General features: G+C 36.3%; 3 protein-coding genes across 3 annotated transcripts; 2 read left to right on the top strand and 1 right to left on the bottom strand.

The window, feature by feature from the left end:
• Positions 1 to 1,270: 1,270 nt before the first annotated feature.
• Positions 1,271 to 8,297, top strand: LOC133702113 (receptor-like serine/threonine-protein kinase ALE2). The gene is made up of 11 exons (XM_062126333.1): positions 1,271 to 1,965; positions 3,583 to 3,672; positions 4,031 to 4,156; positions 4,266 to 4,478; positions 4,580 to 4,657; positions 4,765 to 4,872; positions 4,972 to 5,343; positions 5,788 to 6,078; positions 6,444 to 6,836; positions 6,935 to 7,178; positions 7,334 to 8,297. Exons 1-11 carry the CDS (start codon positions 1,887 to 1,889, stop codon positions 7,974 to 7,976), a joined length of 2,637 nt encoding a protein of 878 aa, XP_061982317.1. The 5' UTR covers positions 1,271 to 1,886; the 3' UTR covers positions 7,977 to 8,297.
• An 823-nt stretch (positions 8,298 to 9,120) lies between these two features.
• LOC133700334 (uncharacterized) lies at positions 9,121 to 10,683 on the top strand. The gene is made up of 2 exons (XM_062123833.1): positions 9,121 to 10,314; positions 10,599 to 10,683. Exons 1-2 carry the CDS (start codon positions 9,678 to 9,680, stop codon positions 10,634 to 10,636), a joined length of 675 nt encoding a protein of 224 aa, XP_061979817.1. The 5' UTR covers positions 9,121 to 9,677; the 3' UTR covers positions 10,637 to 10,683.
• Positions 10,684 to 22,682: 11,999 nt separating this feature from the next.
• Positions 22,683 to 27,322, bottom strand: LOC133700951 (protein HOTHEAD-like). The gene is made up of 7 exons (XM_062124694.1): positions 27,135 to 27,322; positions 25,930 to 26,308; positions 24,397 to 24,707; positions 23,925 to 24,307; positions 23,217 to 23,785; positions 22,956 to 23,079; positions 22,683 to 22,911 (listed from the first exon to the last, which is right to left on the bottom strand). Exons 1-6 carry the CDS (start codon positions 27,211 to 27,213, stop codon positions 23,025 to 23,027), a joined length of 1,776 nt encoding a protein of 591 aa, XP_061980678.1. The 5' UTR covers positions 27,214 to 27,322; the 3' UTR covers positions 22,683 to 22,911; positions 22,956 to 23,024.
• Between the last annotated feature and the right edge of the window lie 417 nt (positions 27,323 to 27,739).

The following is a 27,739-nucleotide window of genomic DNA, read 5'->3' as shown; positions in this document are numbered from 1 at the left end:
CTCATACATGTTGTTACTTAATCCAATTAATTACTTTTTATGTATTTTTACTTTGATCAAATTAGATTTTTCATCATCTCCTCACACAGGGGGTGGAGCAAAAAAAAAAAAATTAAAAGAGATCAAATTAAAAGAATTTTTTTTAAAAAAATAAAATTTTAGTTATTTTACTACTAAAATTATAAATATTAACAAAAAAAAACTGGAAAAAACATTCCCTTGTAGACCCGGGACCCTACCAACCTCCATGTCTCTGCGACGGCTTCTCAAATATTATGCATGATAATTTTATATTAATTAGATAACTATAAATCGCTATATAATTTTGTAAGTTGAATTTTCACTCAAATATAATTATGCATGGTGATTGCATAATTTAGAATGAATTTATGATTGAATCTAAATCTTGATATAATAAAAAAGAAAATATATGAAAAGTTAATAATTTGTGTAAATCACACATTTTAATAATTGAATCCCTCTAACAAGCATATAATTTTATTTTATTTTGTAAATTAAGAAGAGTTTTCTTTGCTTAAAGATACTGTATTATTAAAATTTTAAAAAATATATAAAAAGATTGTGATCTCTACACGAAAAACCCAAACAAAACCCTCTTCAACATGCTTAAAAGGGAAGATCTAACGAAGAAGAAAATAAACCTTGAAATTATCGAAGAAGCACACTTGTATTTTGCAGTGGACGGTGCAAAAATGGCTAGCAAAAAGAACCCAATATTTATTCACCGACACATTAAATGGAAGCTTAAAAAAATATCCCATAGGTGAGGCCATGGAGATGGAGTGCGCCATTGCCATACAAGTTGAAAGAGAGAATGAACAATGGAGGTGACATCCGACACCAAAACCAGTACCTGACACCAGCGGTGCGGTGGGGGCGGCCAATTTACTACAGCATGATGTTGATGCATGCTGCGTGCTTCATTTGAAACGCAATATAAATAAACAATCTTTTTTGTTTTAATCTCCGAGCCATGAATGTATCGAATATTCATCAAGATCATGGTCTGAAAATTTGTCCGTCCTTTGATTTTCTCGGACACTGTCAATTAAGCAACAATTATTGGGTATCCAGCATCATGTGTTATATCATTATAACATCCTCTATTTAAAAAAAAAAAACAAATATAGAAAAAAATTGAAAAAAATATAGAAAGAAGAAAACTAGTTTGACTTGATGGCACAGTCCCCATTCAAACCACGAAAGATTGAAAAAAAATCAATAATTTAGCACTAATCACAGAGAGGGAGTCAAAGCAAACCTAACTTTAGCAAAAAACATTAATACTTCCACAGATAGAGTGCTTGGAGAGATCATTTTGCCACTGCCAGCTGAAAAAGAAGTCAGCAATTCTTATATCAAAGCACTTGATGATAACTTTCAGCCATGAAATGATCCCACACATCCACTAACCTCGTGGAACTCTCCAACCTTTTAAACTTAAAAGTGCCACCCACCCAGTTGTTTTAAGGGCACAGTTACGCCTTTTAAGCTTTGATCAGTTCTAACAAAACAAAGGCAAAGCTTCATTTCTTATTAGTCTGAGGGGGAAAGGAAAAAGAGAGCCATGTACTCTTTGTAGGCTCTCCCCACCTAACTCATTCTTTGTGTGCTTTTAGTTCATCAACTCATTACTTCTCTTTTACTGTATGGGTGGGTCTCTTCTTTTCTTTTAAAGTAGTGTGAGTTGTGACATGTACACTGTAGGGTAGTTTGTTCCTTTAAGTCTTCTACTCGTGTTTTGCATCGTAATGTCATTTGAGTTTTTACTACTTTTTTTCAATACATATCCTCCTTCACTTGGATGGTCGGGTGAGAGTTGAGAGATATTAGGAGGGGATCTTTCAGTCTCTTTACAAGTGAAAATGGGGATGCAGCTGGAGGGTTTTGTGCTGGTGATCATGTTCGTAGTTGTTGGTGCTTTGTCTGTTCTTGGATCTCCAGGTAATGGGGCTTGGTCTTTACCCTTTGTAGTTGGTTCTTGCATTGAATTATGTTTGATCCGTCCACTAGCTGATACTCTACATGCTAATCTCTGCTGAGTTTTTAATTTGGACTGGATTTGAGAATCTGGGTTCTATAGCTTGGTTGTTTCTAGGACCAACAGCTTTAGAAGCAACTCCATTGTATGCAAGAACCTCCTTGCTCTTGTTTGTGAGGGATGCACATTTTCTAAAGGGTAGGTCGCACAGTGAGAATTATGAATCATGAATTTGCTCAGACCTGTCCCTGCACCCGTTTTCTGATCTTTCTGCACAGAATCTGATGTTGAGCTAACCCGCCCTGCTATCAGTCATTGAAACTGAGATTTTGTTTTACATCTTACAAGGATTCCCCATCTTGATTGCGTTATCAGTTTTATCAACCTTAAAATAGAAAGATAAATACTGCCACAAAATTTCTATCTATCTCTTGTTTAGTTCATTTCATTCAAATTTTACCTTTTGAGCACCACTTTGATAAATCAGGCCTTATCTCTCATTAATGAGGAAGGAAAAAAAACTAACACTGCTAAGATTTATTGTTTACTCAATCAGCTGTGAAAATGCCATTCAACTGTGGTGGTCATTCCAAAATCCCTGCTTTTGCTTGTTACTGCCAGGCAGTGAGCTCTGAGCAGTGAGCTGTCGTTGTTAGCATCTTCACGAGTATATGCTACCAGTCTACCATCACAAACGAAAACCACCTATAGGCTCATCAATGTACTTCATTATCTGATCTTATGTTTTGAAAGCTGCTGCGCAGCTTATGCAGCCATTATCATTGTGACAGAGTTAACAACAGCATTTGTAGCATTAAATGCATTATCGTAGCTCTTAGCTTCACGGACACTAATTAAAGCTTGAAAAATTTATCATTTATCATTGTCTTGACCACTAAATGATAATACAAAAATTACTAGAACCAGTAGAATATGACTTTTCTTGATCTTGCAATCAGAATGTAACTGAAAGAGCATGTATTTGTCGAGAAAATCAGCTAAGGGGTATCTTTGCAGGTTCTAGATTTAATTATCTGTTATACAATCAGCTTTATAATGGTTGATGATGTACCTCACAATTCAGTTTACCATAAGCATTCTACGCCTCCCTTCCCTCAATAGCCATGGAGCTTTAATCATCGGGCTGCGACATGTTTTACACATTTTCTTTTCCATTGCTTGCCAACTAGTTGAAGATATAATTATGCAACTTGCACTCACAGTAAGACGCATGTTCCCCAAGCCTTCAATACTATGCTGTTTCTATACGTTTGCTGGCGAAGTCTCTGAAGTTGAGCTGTTCTTTATCATTCAATGAAATAAACAAATTGAAAAATCACACTCAAAATATTTCAATTTCGGGAAGGTAAACCTTCAAAGTGAAGTACTTGTTTAACATTTTGCACCAAGCCCACTCTTTGCATGTTTCCTGTGGAATCAAGCCAATTATCAATCTCTTGCAAATTATATCTTCTTGTGCTTCATATGTGATGTAATCCGAACTTTTTGTTTCATATGTGATGACCACTTTTGTGTGCTTCAAATTGTAATGCTGCATTGGTAATTCATTGATGCTGCAGTACCAGTTGCACCGTCACCAAGCAGATTGCCCCAAAAGCCCCCTACTGCTTCCCCAATCAGGCCAAGCCAACAGCCGTCCATTCAACCAGGTGAAAATTTTTTCTTAAAGAAAAAATGAATTTGCATTATATTCGTGGAACAAAATTTCATTTCCTGCTGCAAATGTGTCTTGCTAAAAATGGAAACAGCATTCAATATTATTCTATGCAGATTTTTTCCCTGGATCCTTTTGATAACATATTGAAGAGGGTAGCCAGGAACTGTTTCCAAATATTCAATTCTAAATTTATGTTCTATAAAATGAAAGATATATTTTCAGATAATGGGACAACAGTAAGCTGCATCTCTACACCCTTGCATTTGACTGCGTAGCACAAAACAATACATAGATGCCTCTTAAATTGATAACAGATTGAATCGTTATATATATATATATATATGATACAGACCCTGCCTTCTATTCAAAGCAAGCTCCTTCCAACCTCAGTAGGGGAAGACATGGAAACAAAGGTGTCACACCTTCTTACAAAGCATCCCACATTTCATCATCTTCGGATCAGTCTCCAAGTAAAGGTCAGTGGGTAGTCAAACATAATTTTTCCACTTTTAAGATTCAAGTTACCTCAAGGAATACTATGCCTTTAATTGTATGTATATATTTTTTTAAATAAATCTTTTCCAGTTGTAGCTCCTCATCCACACCATGCCATTAGGCCTTCAAGTATTGCACTTGCACCTTCTATTTCATCTTTTGGAACTCCTGCAAAAGAATGGGTTCACAGACCTGCATATTCTCCTTCAATCTCAAATCACAGACGCCATGGTCATGGAAGGAACCATGTCAAAATTCCTGAACCATCCTACCGAATCCCTCCCCCTGAATATAACCCACTTGGTAGGATTCTCTAACCTGATGGGACCTTAATAAATGCATTACATTAATTTGCCAGTTGAGCATTACCTCAGGAAGCACAAAATTTCTCTGTGAATTTTTAGGCCCTTCTGCCTCTCCATCTCCGTCAATGAGCTGGGAGTCTCCTGTACCTGCCTTATCACCTGCAAGCAATTTTACCAGTACAGGATCCTAACTTTATTGTATTTGATTTAATCTTGGAATCTGTAACTTCATTATGGTGATTGCTTACAAATATCTCACTGAGATCATGTTTTCTGTCTGCAAGTGCGCTCTCATCCACCTGCAATGTCTCCTTTTGATCCATCCTTGAAGAAGATGAAGGCTCCACCACCATTACAGATTCTGACTCTGCCACCTCCACCTCCTAATGAAGGTAAAAATATGCACATACCTCACAGAGTAATATATCCATTACACCATCATTTAAGATTTGGAATATCACGCATGTGCTTATTGCTAGAGGTATTTGCAGATTGTACATCACTAACATGTTCAGAGCCATTAACATATACGCCTGCTGGATCACCCTGTGGATGTGTGCGGCCAATTCAAGTTAAACTCCGTTTTAGTGTCGCAATATACACATTCTTCACTTTGGTTACAGAGTTAGCTGAGGAAATTTCTGCTAGTGTTGCACTAAACCACAGCCAAGTCCGCATCATGGGAGCAAATGCTGCTAGTCAGGAGCTAGAAAAAAGCACTGTTCTCATCAACCTGGTTCCACGAGGAGTAAAATTTGATGATTTTTCTGCATTTTCTATCTACAAGAAATTTTGGAACAGACAAGTTCTCATAAAGCCTTCCCTCTTTGGTGCCTATGAAGTATTATACGTTCGCTATCCAGGTCATCTTTTTAACTTCCCTGAAAATCTTTTTTATTTTTTTGGAAATTTCAAGGAAATTTTACCTTTGCCAAACTTCACTGGGATCATTTAAACCTTTAGACTCATCCTTGAACGCTTTCTACTTGTTTTGAGGAACTTTTCATTGAGGCCATTTTATTGCTGAAGTGCCTGATGAAAGAAAGCCCATATGGACTTTTTCTCAAGCAGTTTAATTGGGGGGTGTTATAATTCTTATATTGCCTTTTGTTTTCCTAAATTCATGCTCCTGAATATTTGCTCATCACCTCTTGTTTTGACAATGTAAAAAACTACAAGCCATTTTGATATACAGTTGGCCTGTAGGAGTTATTCTTCCCTGCCATTCAAAGAAAAGTTACTCATTTAGACTTTAGACTTCATACTTGTCTTGGATTTCTAACTTCTGAATCTCTTATAACCTGCAGGTCTTCCACCATCTCCACCTTCACCTGAGAGCACTTCTACTGTTGATGACGGGCCATATACTGGCCATGATAACAATGGAAGGACAAATAAACCTTTAGGAGTTGATGTACCAAGGAGGAAAAAAAAGGGGCTTGGTGGAAGCATGGTGGCTGTAATAGTTCTCTCTTCTTTCACTGTCTTGGTTATATGCATGGCAATTTCTTGGCTTTTGCTGTTGAAATGTGGAACTCAGGTTCATGAACCTCAACAAGTTCTAAAGGAATTAGAGTCCTCACCAGTAAAAGCGTCAGGTTCAGAAACTTTGACCATCTTATACAACTTGTTCTCGAAAGCCCTAAAGTTATGCACTACTTGAATCATGAAGTTCATCTTCTTTTTATTTTTTCTAATGAAATTATCGATTTCAAATTGTTTTTCCAAATATTTTTTCTACATTCTATGTCATAAAATTTTCTTCTTTTCGTTTGATAAATAATTTTATTTTTCATTGCTTGGAAAATGAGATGTTAGAATTGGCATCCTTGCATGAAAAACTTTTTCCTACTTAACTTGCATTTATGGTAATCCTTGTATGTTGTACATTCCACATCATAAAATCAAGCTTTGTCTGTTGTTGTAATGTTTGAGCTTATAGATTCCAGTTTATACCTGGCAGGGGCTACTGGGCCTATGATTTTTGGAAGTATGCCCACTTCTGAATCTATGTCCCTCAGCTCTGGGGCAATGACATATACGGGATCTGCAAAGACATTTACTTTGAATGACATAGAGAGAGCCACCAATAGCTTTGATGCTTCACGAATCCTTGGAGAAGGTGGATTTGGCCTTGTCTACAGTGGCTTGTTAGATGATGGAAGAGAAGTGGCTGTGAAGGTCTTAAAGAGAGATGACCAGCACAGTGGCCGTGAATTCTTGGCAGAAGTTGAGATGCTCAGCCGTCTGCATCACAGAAACCTTGTTAAATTGGTTGGTATTTGCACAGAAGGCCATACCCGTTGCCTGGTGTATGAACTTATTCCAAATGGAAGTGTCGAATCACATTTACATGGTGGGTAAAAACCAAGAATATTTCTGTATTTGTTATATCTAGATCATTGATTTCTTGAAGAAGTGGTTTTACTTTGTGCTGTTTTTCTGTGATTGTAGGAGCTGAACAGGAAACAGATCCACTTGACTGGGATGCCCGGATGAAGATTGCCCTAGGTGCAGCTCGGGGCCTAGCATATTTGCACGAAGACTCAAGCCCTAGCGTGATTCATCGAGACTTCAAGTCTAGTAACATACTGCTAGAACCTGATTTTACACCTAAAGTTTCAGATTTTGGCTTGGCTAAGGCAGCAGTGGATGGGGGAAATAAACACATATCAACACATATTATGGGAACTTTTGGGTATAATTTACTCTGATTTATCTTTATACATTTTATTGCCAGTTAAGGAAGTGAATTGATGAATCAAGGCATGCTTCAGGTTACTTATTTATTTTTTCAGAATTTTTTTTACAACTTAAACACATATCTTATCATATGCTATTTCTTGTTACCAGTTATTTGGCACCAGAGTATGCAATGATGGGTCACCTTCTGGTGAAGAGTGATGTTTACAGCTATGGTGTAGTCCTCCTTGAGCTCCTAACCGGACGAAAACCTGTAGATTTGTCTCAACCACCAGGTCAAGAAAATCTTGTTGTGTATGCTCGCCCGCTCCTCACATGCAAGGAGGGCTTAGAAGCGATAGTAGACCCAACTATAAGGTCCTCCGTCTCATTTGATACCATCACCAAAGTAGCAGCAATTGCATCCATGTGTGTGCAACCAGAAGTTTCTCACCGCCCTTTTATGGGTGAAGTGGTTCAGGCCCTGAAGCTTGTTTGTAATGAGTTTGATGAAGCAAATATGCAGAGGTCAAGAAGTTGCAGCCATGAGAATCTTCTAATTGATTTAGAAAGCAAGGATGAAGTTTCAGGTGAGAACATTGAAATTTCACAGCCCCATCACCCTGTGCCATTATCGAAATCTGATTTGTTGACCACATCTATGGGATTTGAGGGTCAAGAAGTTGGGTCCTTTAGGAGACATGCTAGCTCAGGGACTTTGAGAATAGGAAGAAGGCATTTCTGGCAGAGATTAAGAAATTTATCCAGAGGCAGCATGAGTGAGCATGGATTTTCTCATAAATTATGGCCATGAACCAGTTATGTGGTGCAAATCCAGCCAGCTCTTTCCATGTGGTTAGGTGGGCTTCCTTGACTAAACAAGCGAAAAAAATCTGTTACACAGGCGGATGCAAGATGCAGTCCTGTGCATCTTGCAAAGAGCTTGGGGAGACTCCACATAGACTTTTCTTTATTGAATGTCAATGAAAGCTTCAAAACCAGCAACGAAGATGAACATTGTGCTTTCCAGATTCAATTATGCAACCATTAGCACAATGGGATACAATGCCATGACATTATTGTACATATTGGTTTCTTTCGACTGGCAATGCATTCCCAGCTTTTCAGGGTTCCATTCTTGCTGATTTTGATTTACTTTGTTTTCCAACTAATTTTTTTTTTAATCTATAAATAGACCCACATATAAAAGGGAGAGATTTTAGTATAGAATTTCACGAGGGGAAGAGATTTTAAAAGAAAAAAGAATTTAGAAGAAAATTAATTAAAGAAAGAAAAATCACACACACCAAAAAAAGAAAAAGGAAAAAGAAACACAATAAAGTTTCTCCGGTCTCCCGGAAACAATCAAAATTCGTGACAAGCCAAAGAGAATCAACATAATTAACCCTTCTCTCCCATCCTCCATGGAAGTAGCCCCGTGACCCTCAAGCCAAAATAATTAACTCTTCTCTACACCAGCGGTTTACTCTCCCAAAAAAAATAAAAAACATGGAATCGACATAATTAACCCTTCTCTCCTAGAAAGGGCTCTAGACCTTTTTCTTTTGGATCCAATGTGACGATAATTAACTCTTGTTAAATAATATTTATGTAGTCTTATTTATTAAGGGTAGAATAGTACTTTCAGTTTAACCTATATATACTTTAGTTGTATTTAGGTTAACATTATGCATTTCATAATATACAGATTATTCAGAATTCTAGCCTTCTTTTTGTGTTTGATCTTAATTACTTTAACATGGTATCATAACTGATTTTATGAAACGAGGCTTAATCCTAAATACAGCTTCGCGGATCCAACTATGTGGTGAGTTGGCTGGGGGTTTGTAGGGGGCAGCGCGCCCCTGCCGGGGTTCGGGGCAGAGCCCCGACAATTTTTTTTTTGGAGTGATATTTTGTCTTCCGCTTCTGCAAAATTAGGTATTTCGACAGTTTCTGCAATTATTTTGGTATTTCGTCTTCCCTTCAGCTTCTGCAATTTGGTAATTGCATTCAGTTTTTGCAAATTTGTTATGTGTTTTGGAGTAATCGTATAATTTCAAGAAGGGATTTGTTTAGTTTCTGCAATTTAGTATTTTGTTTTCCGCTGCTTTTGCATTCTGGTTATCTGTGATTGTTGATTATAGCTACTGAAAGAGATGATTCGCTTCAGTCTGTGAGTGTGAGGTTAGTTGGAGAGAACTATTCGTATTGGAGTTATGTAATGAGAAATTTCTTTAAGGGAAAGAAGATGTGGGGGTATGTTAGTGGGACTTATATAATACCTAAGAATATTGAGGAGGGGGATGTTGTTTTGATAGATACATGGGAAGCAAATAATGCAAAGATCATTACTTGGATCAACAATTCTGTTGAGCATTCGATAGGTATGTAGTTGGCGAAGTATGAGACAGCAAAAGAGGTTTGGGATCATCTGCAAAGGTTATTCACACAATCAAACTTTGCAAAACAGTATCAATTAGAGAATGACATACGAGCTCTTCATCAGAAGAATATGAGTATCCAAGAGTTTTATTCTGCTATGACAGATCTTTGGGATCAATTGGCTCTTACAGAATCAGCAGAATTAAAGGCATGTGGTGCCTATATTGAGCGTAGAGAGCAGCAACGACTGGTACAGTTTTTAACAGCACTTCGCAGTGATTTCGAAGGACTTAGAGGTTCAATTCTGCATCGTTCTCCACTGCCTTCTGTTGACTCTGTTGTTAGTGAGTTATTGGCTGAAGAAATACGCCTTCAGTCTTATTTTGAAAAGGGAATTCTTTCTGCTTCAAATCCTTCAGTATTAGCAGTGCCTTCTAAGCCATTCTCTAATCATCAGAATAAGCCTTACACAAGGGTTGGTTTCGATGAGTGCAGTTTCTGTAAGCAAAAAGGTCATTGGAAGGCTCAGTGTCCTAAGTTGAGACAGCAGAATCAAGCTTGGAAGTCTGGCAATCCGTCACAATCTAATGCTCATAGACCACCTCAGGGTTATAAACCACAACATCATAATACTGCAGCAGTAGCTTCCCCAGGCTCTATTACCGATCCTAATATTTTGGCTAAGCAATTTCAGAAGTTTCTCTCCTTGCAGCCACAAGCAATGTCCGCTTCTTCTTCCATAGGTCAGTTGCCTCATAGTTCCTCAGGTATGTCACATTCTGAATGGGTCTTGGATTCTGGTGCTTCCCATCACATGTCTCCAGATTCCTCATCTTTTACCTTTGTATCCCCTTTGTCCTCCATCCCTGTTATGACTGCTGATGGCACTCATATGCCCTTAGCAGGTGTTGGTTCTGTTGTCACACCTCACATGTCTCTCCCTAATGTTTATCTTATTCCACAACTCAAACTGAATCTTGCGTCTGTTGGTCAAATATGTGATTCTGGTGATTATTTAGTCATGTTTTCTGGTTCGTTTTGTTGTATACAGGATCTGCAATCTCAGAAGCTGATTGGGACAGGCCATAGGGAGAATGGACTTTATATTTTGGATGAGTTAAAAGTACCAGTTGCTGCTGCTACTACCGTTGATTTGTCTTCCTTTCGTTTGAGCCTTTCATCTTCTAGTTTTTATTTATGGCATTCCCGTTTAGGTTATGTTTCATCTTCTCGTTTGAGATTTTTGGCATCCACAGGAGTTTTAGGAAATTTGAAAACTTGTGACATTTCTGATTGTAGTGGATGTAAATTGGCAAAATTTTTCGCCTTACCTTTTAATCGAAGTATTTCTGTTTCTTCTTCACCATTTGATTTGATTCATTCTGATGTATGAGGACCTTCTCCTGTTGCCACAAAAGGAGGGTCTCGATATTATGTCTCTTTTATTGATGATCATACTCGTTATTGTTGGGTTTATTTAATGAAACATCGTTCTGAATTCTTTGAGATATATGTAGCTTTTCGGGCTCTTATCAAAACTCAATATTCTGCTGTGATCAAATGCTTTAGGTGTGATTTGGGTGGGGAATACACCTCTAATAAATTTTGCCAATTGCTAGCCTTAGATGGAACCATCCACCAAACTTCATGTACAGATACTCCTGAGCAAAATGGTGTTGCTGAAAGAAAACATAGGTATATTGTCAAAACTGCTCGTTCTCTCTTGTTATCTGCTTTTGTTCCTAATGAGTTTTGGGGAGAAGCTATTCTTACTGCTGTAAGTTTGATTAATACGATTCCATCTTCTCATAATTCGGGTATATCTCCTTTTGAAAAGTTATATGGGTATGTCCCTAATTATTCATCATTTAGAGTCTTTGGTTGTACTTGTTTCGTTCTTTGTCCTCATGTAGAACGTAGTAAGCTATCCCCTAAATCCGCTATTTGTGTCTTTCTGGGTTATGGTGAAGGTAAAAAAGGATATTGTTGTTTTGATCCAATAACTCAGAAACTTTATGTGTCCCGTCATGTTGTCTTCCTTGAGCATATACCTTTATTTTCTATTCCATCCACTACTCATAGCCTGACTAAATCTGATCTTATTAGTATAGATCCATTTTCTGAGGATTCTGGTAATGATATCTCTCCCCATGTTCGATCAATTTGTACTCATAATCCTGCAGGTACTGGTACTTTACTCTCTAACACATCTGAAGCTCCATTCTCATCTACAACCCCTCAAGCTTCATCTGAGATTGTGGATCCACCTCTACGTCAGTCCATTCGTATTCGTAAGTCTACAAAACTACCAGATTTTGCTTATTCTTGTTATTCTTCATCATTTACTTCCTTTTTAGCCTCTATTCATTGTCATGTTGAGCCCTCTTCCTATAAAGAGGCAATTCTTGATCCGTTTTGGCAGCAAGCTATGGATGAGGAACTTTCTGCTTTGCATAAGACAGATACTTGGGATTTGGTTCCTCTACCTCCTGGTAAGAGTGTTGTTGGTTGTCATTGGGTGTATAAGATCAAGACTAATTCTGATGGGTCTATTGAGCGATACAAAGCTAGGCTGGTTGCAAAAGGATACTCTCAACAGTATGGTATGGACTATTAGGAGACATTTGCCCCGGTTGCAAAAATGACTACTATTCGTACTCTTATTGCCATAGCTTCGATTCGTCAGTGGCATATTTCTCAGCTTGATGTTAAAAATGCCTTCTTGAATGGAGATCTTCAAGAAGAAGTTTTTATGGCACCCCCTCCTGGTATTTCACATGACTCTGGATATGTTTGTAAGCTTAAGAAAGCATTATATGGTCTCAAACAAGCACCCCGTGCTTGGTTTGAGAAATTCTCTATTGTGATCTCGTCTCTTGGCTTTGTTTCTAGCAGTCATGATTCTGCTCTTTTTATTAAGTGCACTGATGCAGGTCGTATCATTCTGTCTTTATATGTTGATGACATGATTATTACTGGTGACGACATTGGTGGTATTTCAGTTTTGAAGACAGAGTTGGCTAGACGATTTGAGATGAAGGATTTGGGTTATCTTCGATATTTCCTGGGTATTGAGGTAGCATACTCACCTAGAGGTTACCTTCTTTCCCAGTCTAAATATGTTGCAGATATTCTTGAGCGGGCTAGACTTATTGATAACAAGACTGTAGATACTCCTATTGAGGTTAACGCAAGGTACTCTTCTTCTGATGGTTTACCTTTGATAGATCCTACTTTATACCGCACTATTGTTGGGAGTTTGGTATATCTCACCATTACTCGTCCAAATATTGCATATGTTGTTCATGTTGTTAGTCAGTTTGTTGCTTCTCCTACTACTGTTCACTGGGCAGTTGTTCTTCGTATTTTGCGATATCTTCGGGGTACCGTTTTTCAGAGTCTTTTACTTTCATCCACCTCTTCCTTGGAGCTGCGTGCATATTCTGATGCTGATCATGGTAGTGATCTCACAGATCGTAAGTCTATTACCGGGTTTTGTATCTTTTTAGGTGATTCTCTTATTTCTTGGAAGAGCAAGAAACAATCTATTGTTTCTCAATCATCCACCGAAGCAGAATATCGTGCCATGGCATCTACTACCAAAGAGATTGTTTGGTTACGTTGGTTACTTGTTGATATGGGAGTTTCATTTTCTCATCCTACTCCTATGTATTGTGACAACCAGAGTTCTATTCAGATTGCTCACAACTCGGTTTTTCATGAGCGGACTAAGCACATTGAGATCGATTGTCATCTTACTCGTCATCATCTCAAGCATGGAACCATTACTTTGCCTTTTGTTCCTTCTTCCTTGCAGATTGCAGATTTCTTTACCAAGGCGCACTCCATCTCTCGTTTTTGTTTTCTGGTTGGCAAACTCTCGATGCTTGTAACTGTCGCATCGTGAGTTTGAGGGGAGATGTTAAATAATATTTATGTAGTCTTATTTATTAAGGGTAGAATAGTACTCTCAGTTCAACCTATATATACTTTAGTTGTATTTAGGTTAACATTATGCATTTTATAATATACAGATTATTCAGAATTCTAGCCTTCTTTTTGTGTTTGATCTTAATTACTTTAACAACTCTCCCTACAAGCCACACTAGAAGAGGCTAGATCTTCATTCTCACAGCTGCAAGAGCAACAACATAGCACCGTGACTTCTTCTTCTCTAGTAATAGCATTCCAGTCGTTCTTCCTCAACTGTTCGCGGTTTCCATTGAAGCATCACAGTCTAGAAGAGCAGCTTTGCACCAGCATAGTACCGTGAACCCCATCAAGCTGCAGCAGCGACCTTCTCTTCTGCACACGGCAGCTTCAGCAAGAAGAGTTTCTTCTCAGTCATGGTGGTTTACCGAGAGCATTCTTTAAGGATTGTCTTCAGCCCTCATCTCATCTTCAACTGTTCCAGCAGCAGAGAAGGATCTTCCAATAGCAGCCATGACAGCTCCTCCTTCCAGCGATGTTACCTTCTCTACACCTCCAGCAGAATCACACCATTGCTAAGCAAAGAATTAGCTTCAGTCGAGCAGAAGCTCCCATCGCCAGCATGGGGTCAGTTTCAGTCCAGCAGAAATTTCCATCACTAGCAGATGGTTGCATCTCTTCTCCGTCCAGTAGCAACTGTAAGATCTTCATCTTCTCAGTCCGAAACAACCTCCATTAGCTTCAGCCACCAGCTCCTCAACATCACAGCAACCCCTGCCAGCAGCAGATTCAACAACGCCAGCAACAGCACCTTGTTGGAAACAAATAGCAGAAACAAAGAAGAAGAAGATTGAAACTGAAAAATGGTAGAGCTGCAGCTCACCAGAGACGATTTTATTATACTTGTGTTCTACTTTCATAAACAGAGGAGAGAGGACATATATATCAAGAGCTGAATTAATAAAATCTAGGAACACATAGACTTCCACGATCTAGAAAAAACCAAGAGAACAAGAGCCATAAAAGCTAATAATAAAAGATATTAAGAATTACAAATTACATTTAATACTTTTTTTTTTAATTTGTAATCTTCAAAAACTCTTTGAATTGCTGAAACTTCTCAACTGGAACAACTTTATTAAGGACATTTGCAGGTTGATCATTTATATTAATAAACTCCAGTTGTATCTCCTTCTTGTTGTTTACCATGTCTCTAATGTAATGATGTCTTAACTCTATATGTTTTGATCTTGCATGAAAAATTGAATTCTCGGTCATTGCAATTACTGACATATTATCACATAATGTAATGCATGGTAGGATCAAGGATATTTTGCTGCAAATCAAAAAGGATTCTTCTCATCCACGCTGATTGACAAATGACTTCATTTGTTGCAATATATTATGCATCTGCAAAAGATAAAGCTATAGAGCTTAGCTTCCTTGAACACTAAGAAAATGCATTTGTTCCAAGACAAAACACGTAACCAGATGTATTTTTTCTATCATCATACCTTCCTGCCCAATCACTGTCAGTATAGACAATCATACTATATTCATCTTGTTTTTTATACAAGAGTCCATGATTCTTGGTTCCTTGAAGATATCGCAGAATCCTCTTTATTGCTACAAAATGAAGTTTGCTAGGATTCTCTATAAATCTAGAGATAATGCGAACAAAAAAGAGTATATTAAGTCTTGAATTTGTGAGGCAGATTAAGGATCCAAAAAGGCTTCTGAAATGCTTTGAATTTGTCTTAGCCACATCATCATTTTATTGTAATTTTTTATTTGTTATCATTGGAGATGTTACTAGCTTACATTCTGACATGTTGAACTTCTTTAAGAGATCTATAACATACTTTTCTTGTTAAATAAAGATTTTTCCTAGAGATTGCTTCACTTAAATGCCAAGCAAAAATCTCATCAACCCAAGATTTGTCATTTCAAATTCTTTCATCATAGTAGTCTTTAAATCTGCAACCATATCTTTACTTGTTCCTGCATAAATCAGATCATCAACATAAAGATAACCATTAGAAAATCTTCTCCCTTCTTCTTTATATAAAGTGATGGTTTGGATTGACTTCTTCCAAATCCATTATGATGAAAATAAAGATTAATTTTATGGTTCATGTTTTTTGAGCTTTTTTTAATCCATAAAGGGTTTTATAAAGTCTGTAGACTTTGTCTTCTTCTCCTTTTGATTCATATCCTAGAGGTTGCTGGACATAGACTTTTTCTTGCAATTCACCATTAAGAAATGCTGACTTAACATCAAGCTGAAAAACTTGCATTTGAAGTTGTGCAAATAAAGCAAGAACTATTTTGATAGTTTCCATTCATGTAACAGGTGCAAAGGTTCTAAAAAATCAACTTAAGGCTGCTGAGACTAGCCTTTAGCAACAATTCTAACCTTATGCTTCTGAATGCTGCCATCTTCATTGTATTTGATCTTGAACACTCACTACCTTCTTTTCTTTTGAAAGATCAACTAACTTCCACGCTTGATTCTTTTCGATACTTATCATCTCCTTATTCATAGCTTTCCACCATTCTTCCTTTCTTACTACTTCAAAATTCTGAGGTTCTCCTGAAAAGAAGGCAACATGACATGAATTGTAAATGTCAGTTAAAGAATGAACTTTCCTTAGAGGAGATTCTGAGACTGATTCATCAATATAACTTGATGAGCTTCCTTCAAACTGCAAAATTAAACTAGTTCTAACTTAGAGAATTGGAAAAATCAGGTTGTTTTAAAGCTTGAAATAACTTTAGTATTGCTGATTCTAGATTGACTGAATCTTTCCATTTCCAAATAGCAGATTCATCAAAAAATAACATCTTTGGACAGAAGTAATTGATCCTTTTTAGGATTGAAAGGTCGAAAGCCTTTTGATTCATCACTATAGCCAATGAAAATAAGTTTCTCCCCTTTCTCATCAAACTTGTCTCTATTTTGGGACGGAATAAGAGCATAAACAATACTGTCAAATACTTTAAGATGACTGACATCAGCTTTTTGTTTATACCATGCTTCAAATGTAGTTTGATTTCTGACTACTTTTGTTGGAGATCTATTGAGAATATAGGCTGCAGTGTCGACAGCTCCTGTCTAAAATTTAATAGGAAGTCATTTCCCCTTTAACATGCTTTTTGCCATTTTTTCAATAGTTCTATTCTTTCTCTCTATAACTCTATTCCGCTAAGAAGTATGTCGGATTGTAAGTTGCCTTTGAATGCCATGCTGTTTGCAATAATCAAGAAAAGGCTTATAAATAAACTCTTCTCCACGGTCTATTATTAAGGTCTTCATTTGACACCCACTTTGTTTTTCTACAAGCGTTTTGAATTACAGAAAGACAAAGAAGGCTTCTCATTTTTATCAAGAAAATAAATCCTAATCATTCTCGACTAATCATCAACAAAAAATAAAGAATATCTCTTGTTACTCATAGATGAAGTTTGAGTAGGACCACAAATGTCTGCATGAACTAATTTCAGTGATGCTTTTGCTCTCCAAGCAGTCTTTAGAAAGGAAAACGATGTATTTTTCCATACACATATCTTTCATAAATCCCAACTTGGTTCTGGATTGAAGGCAGACCAGAAACCGAATTCTTCTTCTTTAATAGCTGCAAATCATTGTAATTCAGATGCCCATATCTTAAATACCAAAGTTGAGAATCATCAAGATGCTCACTTCTCATAGTAACATTATGAAGGGATTTCATGTTAAAAGGAAAGTTATTATTAGAACTCATCTTGACTATAGCTATTCTCTTATTTGTGTTCTTATTATAGATCTCACATTGTGCATCGTCAAAAACCGGTTTCTAACCTCTTCTCATCATTTTTCTCACACTTAACAGATTTTGACCAATGCCAGGAGAGTAAAACATATCATGAATGCATTTTTCATTACCTTTATTTGAGTGAATTGCAACATCACATCATCATTTGATCTCCACCCTTTCGTTGTCACCAAATTCAACATGAGAAAAAACATTCTTTATCAAGGGTTTCAAAGTTCGAGCAATCACCAGTGATATGATGACTACAACCACCATCAAAGTACTAGATTTCTTCTTCTTTGTGTTCTGCATTCATACAGGAATAGAACAACTGATCTTCTTCCTTTGAAAAATTTGCTATAGTGTTCTCTCCACTGCCATCTGCCTTATCTTTGTGCCAGCAATTTCTGTTAGAATGAGTGGAATTTTTCCATGTGGTACACTTGAAGAGACAATCTCGAGTTCCATGACCAGTCCTCTTGCAGATAGAGCAATATGAATTGTTGCCTACTCGTGGTTGAAAATTCGCTTTTCTTCTTCCTCTGCTGCGATTCTGACTTTCACTTGTTGTTCTATATGTGTCTTTTCTGAAAAAAGATCTTCCTCCTTTCTGATCTTGATGAAAAAATTTTCCCCTCCTGTTAGAAAAATTAGCTTTGATAAAAAAAAAAAAGCCTGCTCCATTGGTTGCTTGCTATACTGGTTTACTCTTTGTTCATGCACTTCAAGAGATCCCATTAATTCATGAATTGAAAGTCTTGACAGATCTCTTGTTTCTTCAATAACAATTATATGTTCAAATTTTTATGGTAAATTTCCTAGTATCTTCTCTGCAACTCTTTTATCAGAAACATTGTCTCCACAACTTTTGATTTGGTTGATGATTTTAGTGGTTCTAGAAGAGAAATCTTTAACCAACTTACTATATCCTTCAATGTAAGATTTTCAAATTCTCTTCATGGATTCTGTAGCCGAATGGAGATGGCTTTCTGAGAGCTCTGAAATTCATTTCTCAATATCTCCCGTGCTTCTCTTGCCTTTCTAATAGAGAAAATCCTGGGATAGATTGATTTACTTACTCCCTGCTGAATAATTCTTACGGCAGTTGCATTTCTTTACATATTCTACTTGTATTCCTTTGCATCCTCTTCTTACCAGAATGTAGAAGATCTTGTCTGGGGTGGTTATGCAAACCCCTCATCAACTAATGTTCACAGGTCTCGTGAAATGAAGATAGTCTCCCATCTGAGGACTCTAGTATTTGTAATGCTCTCCATCAAAGATGGAACATGCTTAACTTTATAAGAGAAAGTAGAAATACTAGAAGAAGAAGCCATATAGAAGAAACCTTGCTCTGATGTCAAATCTGTTGGAAAACAAATAGCAGAAACAGAGAAGAAGATTGAAACTGATAATTGGTAGAGCTGCAGCTCAATACTGGAGACTATTTTATTATACTTTTGCTCTGCTTTCTTACTTTCATAAACAAAGGAGAGATGACTTATATAACAAAAGCTGAATTAATAAAATCTAGGAACACTTGGACTTTTACAATCTAGGAAAAACCAAGAAAACAAGAGCCATAAAAGCTAACGATAAAAGACATTGAGAATTACAAATTACATTTAACACACCTCCTCCGCATCAGTGACAGTCCAGCAGCTGCACCTATAGCTCCTCACCTTTTCATCATCACTGCAGATAAAAGGTTTCCTTCTCATTAACGGTTGTCAGTCAACAAAAATTATGACGTTTTGGTTTTGAAATTAGTTTAAAATTGTTGCTGTTGTACCCCTTGCTAGCTCTTCGTTTGATAAAAGGACAGTGGTGCACAGGTAGGGTTTTTTTCTTTGTGATGAAAGGCAACATTTCCTTATTTCAAAATGATAGAGGTGTTGGAAGGGATGGTTTCTTTTACTTGCTGGAGAAACGAGAGCTAGTTTTATTTCCCAGTTGGGTTTGAGTCTAGAGGGCAACAAATTTCCCTGTATGGTTTGGTTTTGTGAAGCTTTGCTACTGGAACAGTAAATACTTGATCCTTACAATGTTTCCTCGTAGTGGGGGTTTCTGCACTTGTTCGAGGGAGTGGAAGAACATGGGCTTCATGCTTTATTTTCCTTTGAACCTACACGCATTTTAGGCATGGCACTGATCATTACCTTGTTGCAATATTCCATTTTTAACTTAATATTACAGAGAAAACTAAAACTCCTACTAATACCATTGTGCAGGGAGAGAGAATTCATTATGGATGGTAATTAACAGCAACAGTCCGGCCACAATAATGCATAGCACAGTACTTGGCTAGGTCCTTGGTCTTTGGACACCATTGAAAGAGCTGCTACTTATTAGGTGGAATTGGACGTGTTTTTAGGTCTGGATAGTAGATTTGAGAGTTTTGGTTCCTCATCACTCTTACTTCTTCTCTTGAAGTATTCAGTTGTGGACGTGGTTTTGTTTTTTTTGGCTACTGTTCTGGTTTGATTTAGTTTTTAGACTTTTTTTTTTTTTATTTACGTGGGGTGTCCGGGCTAGCTTGCGCGCATCACGATTATTCCCCACGGCCCACTGGACATCCTGCAAGCCCAGGGACAGGTTAGGCACCGCAGGGCTGACAGGCGTGCACATAAAAGATTGAACCCGGAACGGGAACGGAACAAGTCACACAGTTAACCACGACTTTTAGACTCCTTTTAGTTGCCCTCTACTTGCTTTTCTATCATTTTCATGTCCTGTTTTATTTTTAATCAGGCATAGTACTATTGTTCTTGAGTTTGGTAATATTGTCATGCTTCCACGTCATTTCTTTGGATTAAAGGGTGTGGATGGGTTCATTTATATTTTTTATTTGTTTTCTTTCATGCCTCTCTTTTAGGTCTACTTACTTTTCTTTTTCTTTTCTTTTTTGTTAGAGATTATCATCATCAGAAAAAAAAAATATTATTATTATTGAAAAAAAAACCATAAATTTAATTTGAAGGATTAAAAACTATAGGAACTTGGATTAGATAAGTTTAATATTATTATTAATATTATTATTTTTTTTATAAATATTATTATTATTATTAGGGAAGCCAGACTCCAAAAACTTGGGGTCTAGCTCATCCCGCGGGCTAGGGTTTGTACCCCCACTCGCCTAGGTTTGTCATCACACATGGTTGTTAGATCCAAGCAAACATATCTTTATTATTATAAACCAATCATCATAAAAATTTAATTTAATGTTTTAGATCTAAAAATTCAAATCATATTTTTCTATTGAAATAGTTCGTGTTTTATGTTTATGAATTTGTTATTCCTTTAATAAAAATTTTATTTTCTATTATTAGTATGATTATTATTGTAGTGGTTGTTGTTGTTGTTGTTAATATTATTATTATTATTAGTGTTGTTGTTATTATTATTATTATTATTATTATTCAATTAAACTTGGGTCAGACATGTTTGTCAAATCAAAGTAATGTGGGTCAAAAAATTATTTATAAACGAAGTATAAATATTTATAAACAACAAACCATCACAAAAATCTAATTTAATATTTTAGATTTAAAAATTAAAATCATGTTTTCCCATTGAAATAATTCATTTTTTATGTTTATGAATTTTTTATTCCTTCAATAAAAATTCTATTTTATGGTTGTTACCGATATAGTTTTTATTCAAAAGTATTTTTTATTTAAAATAATTTTTTTATTTTTTTATTTTATTTTTAATATTAATACATTAAAAAAATATAAAAAATAATTTAAAGCAAAGAAAAATAAAAAATATTTTTTTCAAAAATATTTTTGAAATGCAATAACAAATATGTTATAGTATTTATGGTTTTTTCTTATAAATCTATAATTAATAAAAATAATTTATAAATTATCATAATTAACAAATTCAAGGAAATAACATAACTTGATGTTGTAACCAAGCTGTACTACTCATACTTTGATCGAAGCCTTATGACGCCAAATGTCTTGGGTCTGGCTTGGTCGCTAGACTCGAAGCTCTTATTTAGATGTTGCATGACAGCTAAACTCAAGTGTAGATACTTGAGTCTGACTTGGTTACTAGACATAAGTTTTTTGGGTTTAGTATGACCGTCAGACTCAAGTGTAGATACTTGGATCTAATTTGAGAGTCAGACCTAAATTTCTTTTAAAAATATCTCTTAAAATATAAAATATTTTAAAAATAAATTATTATTGATCCGGGTGCAAATTAACTAGTAAATGTCTAAACCTTAAGAAAGTTATGTATCGTTTTACTTTGTTTTAATTAATCATGAAAAATGAACTTATCCTTGGAAGAGCTTCAACGACCTGCGAGGGACAAATTACCCAAGGAGCACGCATCAATGTCACTAGCTTTATTGTATCTAAAATGGTCTGCCAGAGAGGGTCCAGCTTGCAGGTGTGGTTTCAGTAACTTAAATTTTTAATTTTTTTAATTTTTTTTAATATAATAATATCAAAAACAAATTTTAAAAAATATCTAAAATCAATATTACTCAATAAAAAACAATATCCGTATGAGTTCATTGCGGTGGAAATTAAAGAAGTAGCTCCAACTGTTTTGGATAGAGATACAAAATTGCATTTTTTTAATAAGTTAAATTAATTAGTTTTTGAGTTTATTTTTCTAATAGTAATGAGCGTTATTTTAAAGTTTCTAAAATTTATATAATTATTAATTTCAAGATTTATAAAATTAAATTAATCAAGATAAACACAACCGGCTCGAACATCATGTTAATTAATAAATAAATAATTGCATTTCCTGGTTGGGTTAATAATCTTTTAACGTAACTCTCCATAAATCCTGATCCGCTACAATGGTCTTAGAATATAGGACAAAGTAAGAAAGTGAGCTTTGTCTTTGTGTTTGACAACAATTTTGAGATTGTAATTGTTGACTGTGGTTGTTTCATGCTACTAATTGCTAGTTATTTTGAGATTCTTGCCACACCAACATGCAGCTAATTTGTAAGGTGGAAATCTTTGCCGTCCTGGGAACACTAGTGAGCTGTGTTAATTGTTTTTTATGCTGGCAGTGGAACCTGTCATAGTCTGAAGCCCATGAATGCTAGCCTCTCATTTTGCAGAAGGCACTGCGTAATTCGTTGAGACCTACTTTGAAGTGTTTCAACGTACTGCATTAATGAGGTATCGATCATTGATCTGATTCAAATAAACAAGTGATCATGCTGCCTTCTACATGTTTTTGAGATTGCCAAGCATGCAGAACTCTCTTTTCCATGTTCATAATTTCTTTCCGCGTAACTCTTCATGCATCCACACGATGGCGAACCATTGTATTGACAGTACTGAATGTCTTCTTGCCCAGATTGTTTCATTGACAGGCCATACCAAAGGAAATGAGGAGATTATTACACTAAGTTCGAATATAAACAGAAACTGATGTTAATGTGAGAAGCTGAAGGGAGGTTTTGATTCCATTCCATTTTTCTTTTCAGCCAAAAAAAAACCTGAAAGATTAGATTTAACATGTTCACAACCAAAAGGCGCACAGTCACAGAGTCACTACAATATATCAAGGACACAAATATAATGGAAATGTTAAGATTTTCATAAAGCAAGCCATTTCTATGACAAACTGCTTACTAAGAATAAATATATATATATATATATATATATATATATATATATATATATATATATATATATATATATATAGCTGCATGCATTACATTTTGCACTACTCAAACTAATATTGCTCCTCTCATGCTCCTGACTGATCAGCCCCTAAACACCAGCTGCTTTTCCTAGTCTGTCTCTCAAGATTTTCAGTCCCATATACCTGCATATCACAATTAAGAAACCATTTTTTATAATATAAAAGCGGTTATTTAATTAACTTGATGTGTTCTTGAGAAGGAAAGAGCACTACTTAGAAGCAGTATCTCATTTTAAGCAGGGTTTTTAAGATATTCCTACCTGCCCATCATCAGGATGGTGGCTTGAGGATTAGTCCCAGGAGATTCATCAAATACTGATCCATCTACAATGCGAAGCCTGTGCACAGCAAGAACTTTGTGCTCACGGTCCACAACCTTGCCAACATGACACCCACCATGATAGTGCCAAATTGAGAGTACGGTGTCTTTGCAGAACTGCTCTAGGGACTTGGTGTCATTGGTATGCTTAGGTATAAGGTTAACATTAGCACTGACACTCATGTTAAGAATCTTGTCTGTGGTCTGCTTGTCACATTGCGTAAAATTTGTAAAGTGTTCTGATTGCACCATCTTTGTAGCCATGCGAATACCATCAACACAACGTTGTAAATCATGTGGATGTTTAAAGTAGTTGAAGGTGACAGAAGGGTTATCTTCAACATTTGTGTTGATCAATTTGAGCTTGCCAGTGGAAATGGGGTTGGAAATCTTTTCAAGGATAAAGCCTCCTCTGAATGCCTCATGTGGTATGTCCTTCTTTCGTCTAATGTATGCTTGGATGGCCTCAGGTGTTCTTTGCTTTGGAGGTATGGTTGATAGTTGCCCTATCTGGTTATGAGAAAAAATGAACTTTATATTCTTACTTCACTATCACTTAATCAAAATCATTGTGTAAAGGAGTTGCATTGTGTCATAAAGGATATGTTAACGTGCCAATATAGCTCCTTTAAATTGAAATGTTTCTTACCTCTGCAGATACTATTCCATGGTGACATTGTATGCTGTCCTTGGACTGCCCAAATCCACTGCTAGCTTCAATGTACACACCCATCTTGGTAATCCCTACAGTTTGAATGAGGGACTGCTTTACTGGTTTTTTAGAAGGAACGAAAACTGTGTTCAAGGGGTTATCAGCCATGCCTTGCCCAACAAACTTATTGTTGAGGACCACTGAAATTTTCATCTCCTCAAGTTCAGCTTTTGGGCCAACACCACTGAGCAATAGCATCTGAGGGGTGCCAATGGCTCCACATGACAATATTACTTCACTCAGGCTGTTTGATAGAAATGCTTGATGCTGGTTTCCATTTTCATCTCTGAATAGGACTCCAGCTGCTTTTGGTCGCTTTCCTGGGTCGAACATTATGATCTCCCAAGTTATAAGTATCCGCAAACTCTTACGTTAACAATATTGCGAAGTATTGAGCAGTTTAACATACCTGATGTGTCAAATAAAACCTTTTGGACTGTGGCGTGCACCAACACAGTGAGCTTATGAGGATCAGCAGAAGCAAGTAGTTCGGCAGCAGTGTGCCGACGGCCGAATCGGTCAAAAATGGTACCACCAAACTTGGTTCCATAAATGTGATCATAAGTGAATCCATTGAAAGGTGCAACTCCAAGATCCAAAAGACTGTCCCTTACAACAACCTGCCACGGTGCAACCTTAGGCCTGTGAACAATCTGCTTCTCAACCCAGGAGTATGACTTGTTCACCAACTTCAAATCCCAACCAACTTTGTTTATAAACCTGCAAGAAACAATTTCTTCAACATTTCCAAGGGTTTCGTTGCAATGAATTTAGTAAGTGGTCTCAGCTCTCAACACAAGAAGTTGTGTATTTCAAGTAAAGTGATTAAAATTATTCATATAATTACTCCCTTGCTCCTTCTACGAATGCTAAACTCTGACTATCCAATCAATGATTATGAATTGTAAAAAGAAGGGGGGTCTGCATGCCAAAAACAATGATGAATGCTTGATTATAGTTAATCCTTCACTTTCCTTGACCTCTTTCATTTGCAGTGCTTAATAAGAGAGACAAATATATTCTAAGTTAACACCAAGACACCTTAAGGGCCTCAGAAGCTGAATTAGGTGGCATAATTACGAGAGACAGAAAGAGTTGTGGTGGACTCGTGCATGGTATCGAAAGCGAGCTGTAAACAGTCTTGTTAATTCGGTGCATTCAATTGGATCAATTTTCTTGATGGCTCGAAATAAATATCACAGTTGATTTCTAGGAACTCTCCACCCAATTGTTCCCATTAATTAAAGCATAGAAAAGGACCACAAAGAGTAGACCACAAATAAATATAATGTGCGGTGCGAACCACGGCAATGTGACGAGTACCATTACTTCTCTAAACCCTAACAAATGACTTCCCAGCCGTGCAATGGCGACCTTCAAATCGGGTGACTTTGTATATGATCCCAGATTAGAGTTCAGTCGTGGGACCTTGACACCTATGTTAATCTCACAGCACACCTTGTCTTGTCATATATATAGTGACTAAGCTTGATTTTGTGGCATCAACATGATCCAAGCATGAAAAACATCTTACATCATCGATCCTTAACAAAGTCATTATCCAGATGGATTTATGTTCTGATTTTATTTCTGGACAGGGTTGCTTAATGGCTTTGTCAGCTACTCAGATCTTAGAAAACCCTTCTTTTTCAAGGAGAAAGAAAATTCCAACACACTAATTATTTGCAAGTTGATGTTTCTTAATAATGACCACACTAATTCTTCCTAAAGATATGACAACGTTAATTATAACTGTTGTCTTTCTTTCTCTTCAAAATCTTTTTTATTTTACTAAATTCTTTAACTCATCACTCCCTACCTCAAAACTACAACTAACTTCATGTGGGATCTAGGCAGGTGCATTGAAAGAAAAAAAGAAAAGAAAAAGGTAGTCGTATTATATGTGAGGAAAAAATTGAAGGCAAGCAACTCCAAACCATACCTTGTGCTTGCTCTAGTGTAGAACCCAGCATTGATGCAAGTACCACCACCCAAAACTCTAGCCCTAGAATTGAGGACTCCATCAGTAGAAATGAAGTATTGGGAAGCAGAAGTTGATGAAGTATCACTAAGGGTAATATGGAAGTTCTGTAATAAGGAGATATTTGCATTGCCAAAAGGCATTCCACCTCTTTCAAGCAATAAAACATTGAATTTCTGAGAGAGTGTGGCGGCTAAAGGACACCCAGCGGCGCCACCTCCCACAACTATATAGTCATATGTATGATCTCCCCGGCCACTTGATGACAAGGATGATGAGAATGAGCTTGCTTTCTTGATAAATGGGTATCTAAATTCAGAGTTGTACTGGTGGTGCACAGCTGCATTGCAACATAATTTTGATGTCAATAAAAGAAATTTACAACCCTATTTCTCTAGTGACGTTAACGTGTCAACTAAATAATTTGTTTTGGAAAAAGGACTTCAATAATTTCTGTGTTATTATATAGATGCATAGATAGCCATATATGCTACCAATCTTCCCGCAGCTATATATTAGAGGGTAACATTTATGACAAAATAAATATACTCACTAATCACAGCCAACTACCCCATCAACCCGTCTAATTATGCTGTAAAAAATGAAGCGAGGAGGAAGAAGAAGAAGAAAGAAGAAGAAGAAGACATTTATGCAATGAATCACCATTGTTTTGTGCATGTTTTGAAACGAAGATAAAATTCATTTACATTCTCTGTTTCTTAAACTCACAAGATTTATATTCTGACTACTTGTATATGAGGAAAAAAAAATATTGGGACTCAAACAAGCATCCATCCACGCGATGTATGCTAAGTTAATTTAAAGAAAACAAAATATTGAAACCTTTCTCTAAAGCCAAGATGCATGGTGCATAGACACTGAGAATAATGGAGCTCGTTTTCATTTGTATATTAATATTAACTAGAGAAGACTGATGATCTCTTCTTGACCAACAAAAATAAAGTAGAATTTATATATATGCAAGCAGAAACAGAAACATGCATGTATTTGATCCGAGGGGAGAGATCGAGATGGAAATTAAGAAAATTAAAAGAATTAAAGAGGTCAAGGGACAGTAAATTTAAAGTAAACTAAAGATGCATGCAAATATATAGTGATCATGGAGGTAGGTAATATTAGCGGCTAGAGCTGGAAGCAAAACGAACCTTGAGAAGAAGAGAGAGTATAAAGCCATAGAAGGAGGAAGAGAAAGAGCTGGTTCAGTAGTGCGCAAACAGAAGCCATTGAAGGCAGCCAAAAGCCGCAGCAGCGGAACTAGAAGCTTTTGTTTCAGTCCTCTATGTGGCTGCCTCTGGTTGGCCTTGTTCTGTGTGTTTACACACACACACACACACACACATATATATATATATATAGACCATAAAGACACAAACTTGTATAAATAAATAAGTAAATTCACCAAGAAATGGCATCTATAATTCATTACTTGACCATTTTAATCAATATCCATTTAGTGAGTGAGTCAGTGAGTTGTCAAAATTATTTTTAGACAGTGAGGGATATTTTCATGCAGACGTCAATTGATATTAACTTTTTTTTCAATTAATTTTAAAAATATATCTTCGTATATTTATTAATTTCTCTTAATAATATATATGCTAAGATTTAGATTCAAAATAAATAAAGAATTGAACAGAACTTCTCACATGTGCGTTTTGAGTTGTATAGCATAAATTATAAAGATGTAAATTTCATTTCGGTTGGTATTTTATTTTTTTAATTAGAGTGATATATTTTATTTTTGAAGTAT

Source organism: Populus nigra, chromosome 8, assembly GCF_951802175.1.
Source record: "Populus nigra chromosome 8, ddPopNigr1.1, whole genome shotgun sequence".
NCBI lineage: Eukaryota > Viridiplantae > Streptophyta > Magnoliopsida > Malpighiales > Salicaceae > Populus > Populus nigra.
The sequence above is the reverse complement of the archived record's forward strand: the minus strand, read 5'-3'. Positions and strand labels throughout refer to the sequence as shown.

Bases quoted from the DNA above. Each gene is read 5' to 3' on its own strand.
- LOC133702113 (XM_062126333.1), top strand. From the start codon at position 1,887: ATGGGGATGCAGCTGGAGGGTTTTGTGCTGGTGATCATGTTCGTAGTT. The intron at 4,658-4,764 runs GTACAGGATCCT...TCTGTCTGCAAG, and splicing joins ACCTGCAAGCAATTTTACCA to TGCGCTCTCATCCACCTGCA. The intron at 6,079-6,443 runs GTTCAGAAACTT...TATACCTGGCAG, and splicing joins CTCACCAGTAAAAGCGTCAG to GGGCTACTGGGCCTATGATT.
- LOC133700334 (XM_062123833.1), top strand. From the start codon at position 9,678: ATGAGTATCCAAGAGTTTTATTCTGCTATGACAGATCTTTGGGATCAA. The intron at 10,315-10,598 runs GTATGTCACATT...TGTTGTATACAG, and splicing joins GTTGCCTCATAGTTCCTCAG to GATCTGCAATCTCAGAAGCT.
- LOC133700951 (XM_062124694.1), bottom strand. From the start codon at position 27,213: ATGGCTTCTGTTTGCGCACTACTGAACCAGCTCTTTCTCTTCCTCCTT. The intron at 26,309-27,134 runs GTTCGTTTTGCT...GTTGCAATGCAG, and splicing joins TACTCTCTCTTCTTCTCAAG to CTGTGCACCACCAGTACAAC. The intron at 23,080-23,216 runs GTAGGAATATCT...TGTGATATGCAG, and splicing joins ACCATCCTGATGATGGGCAG to GTATATGGGACTGAAAATCT.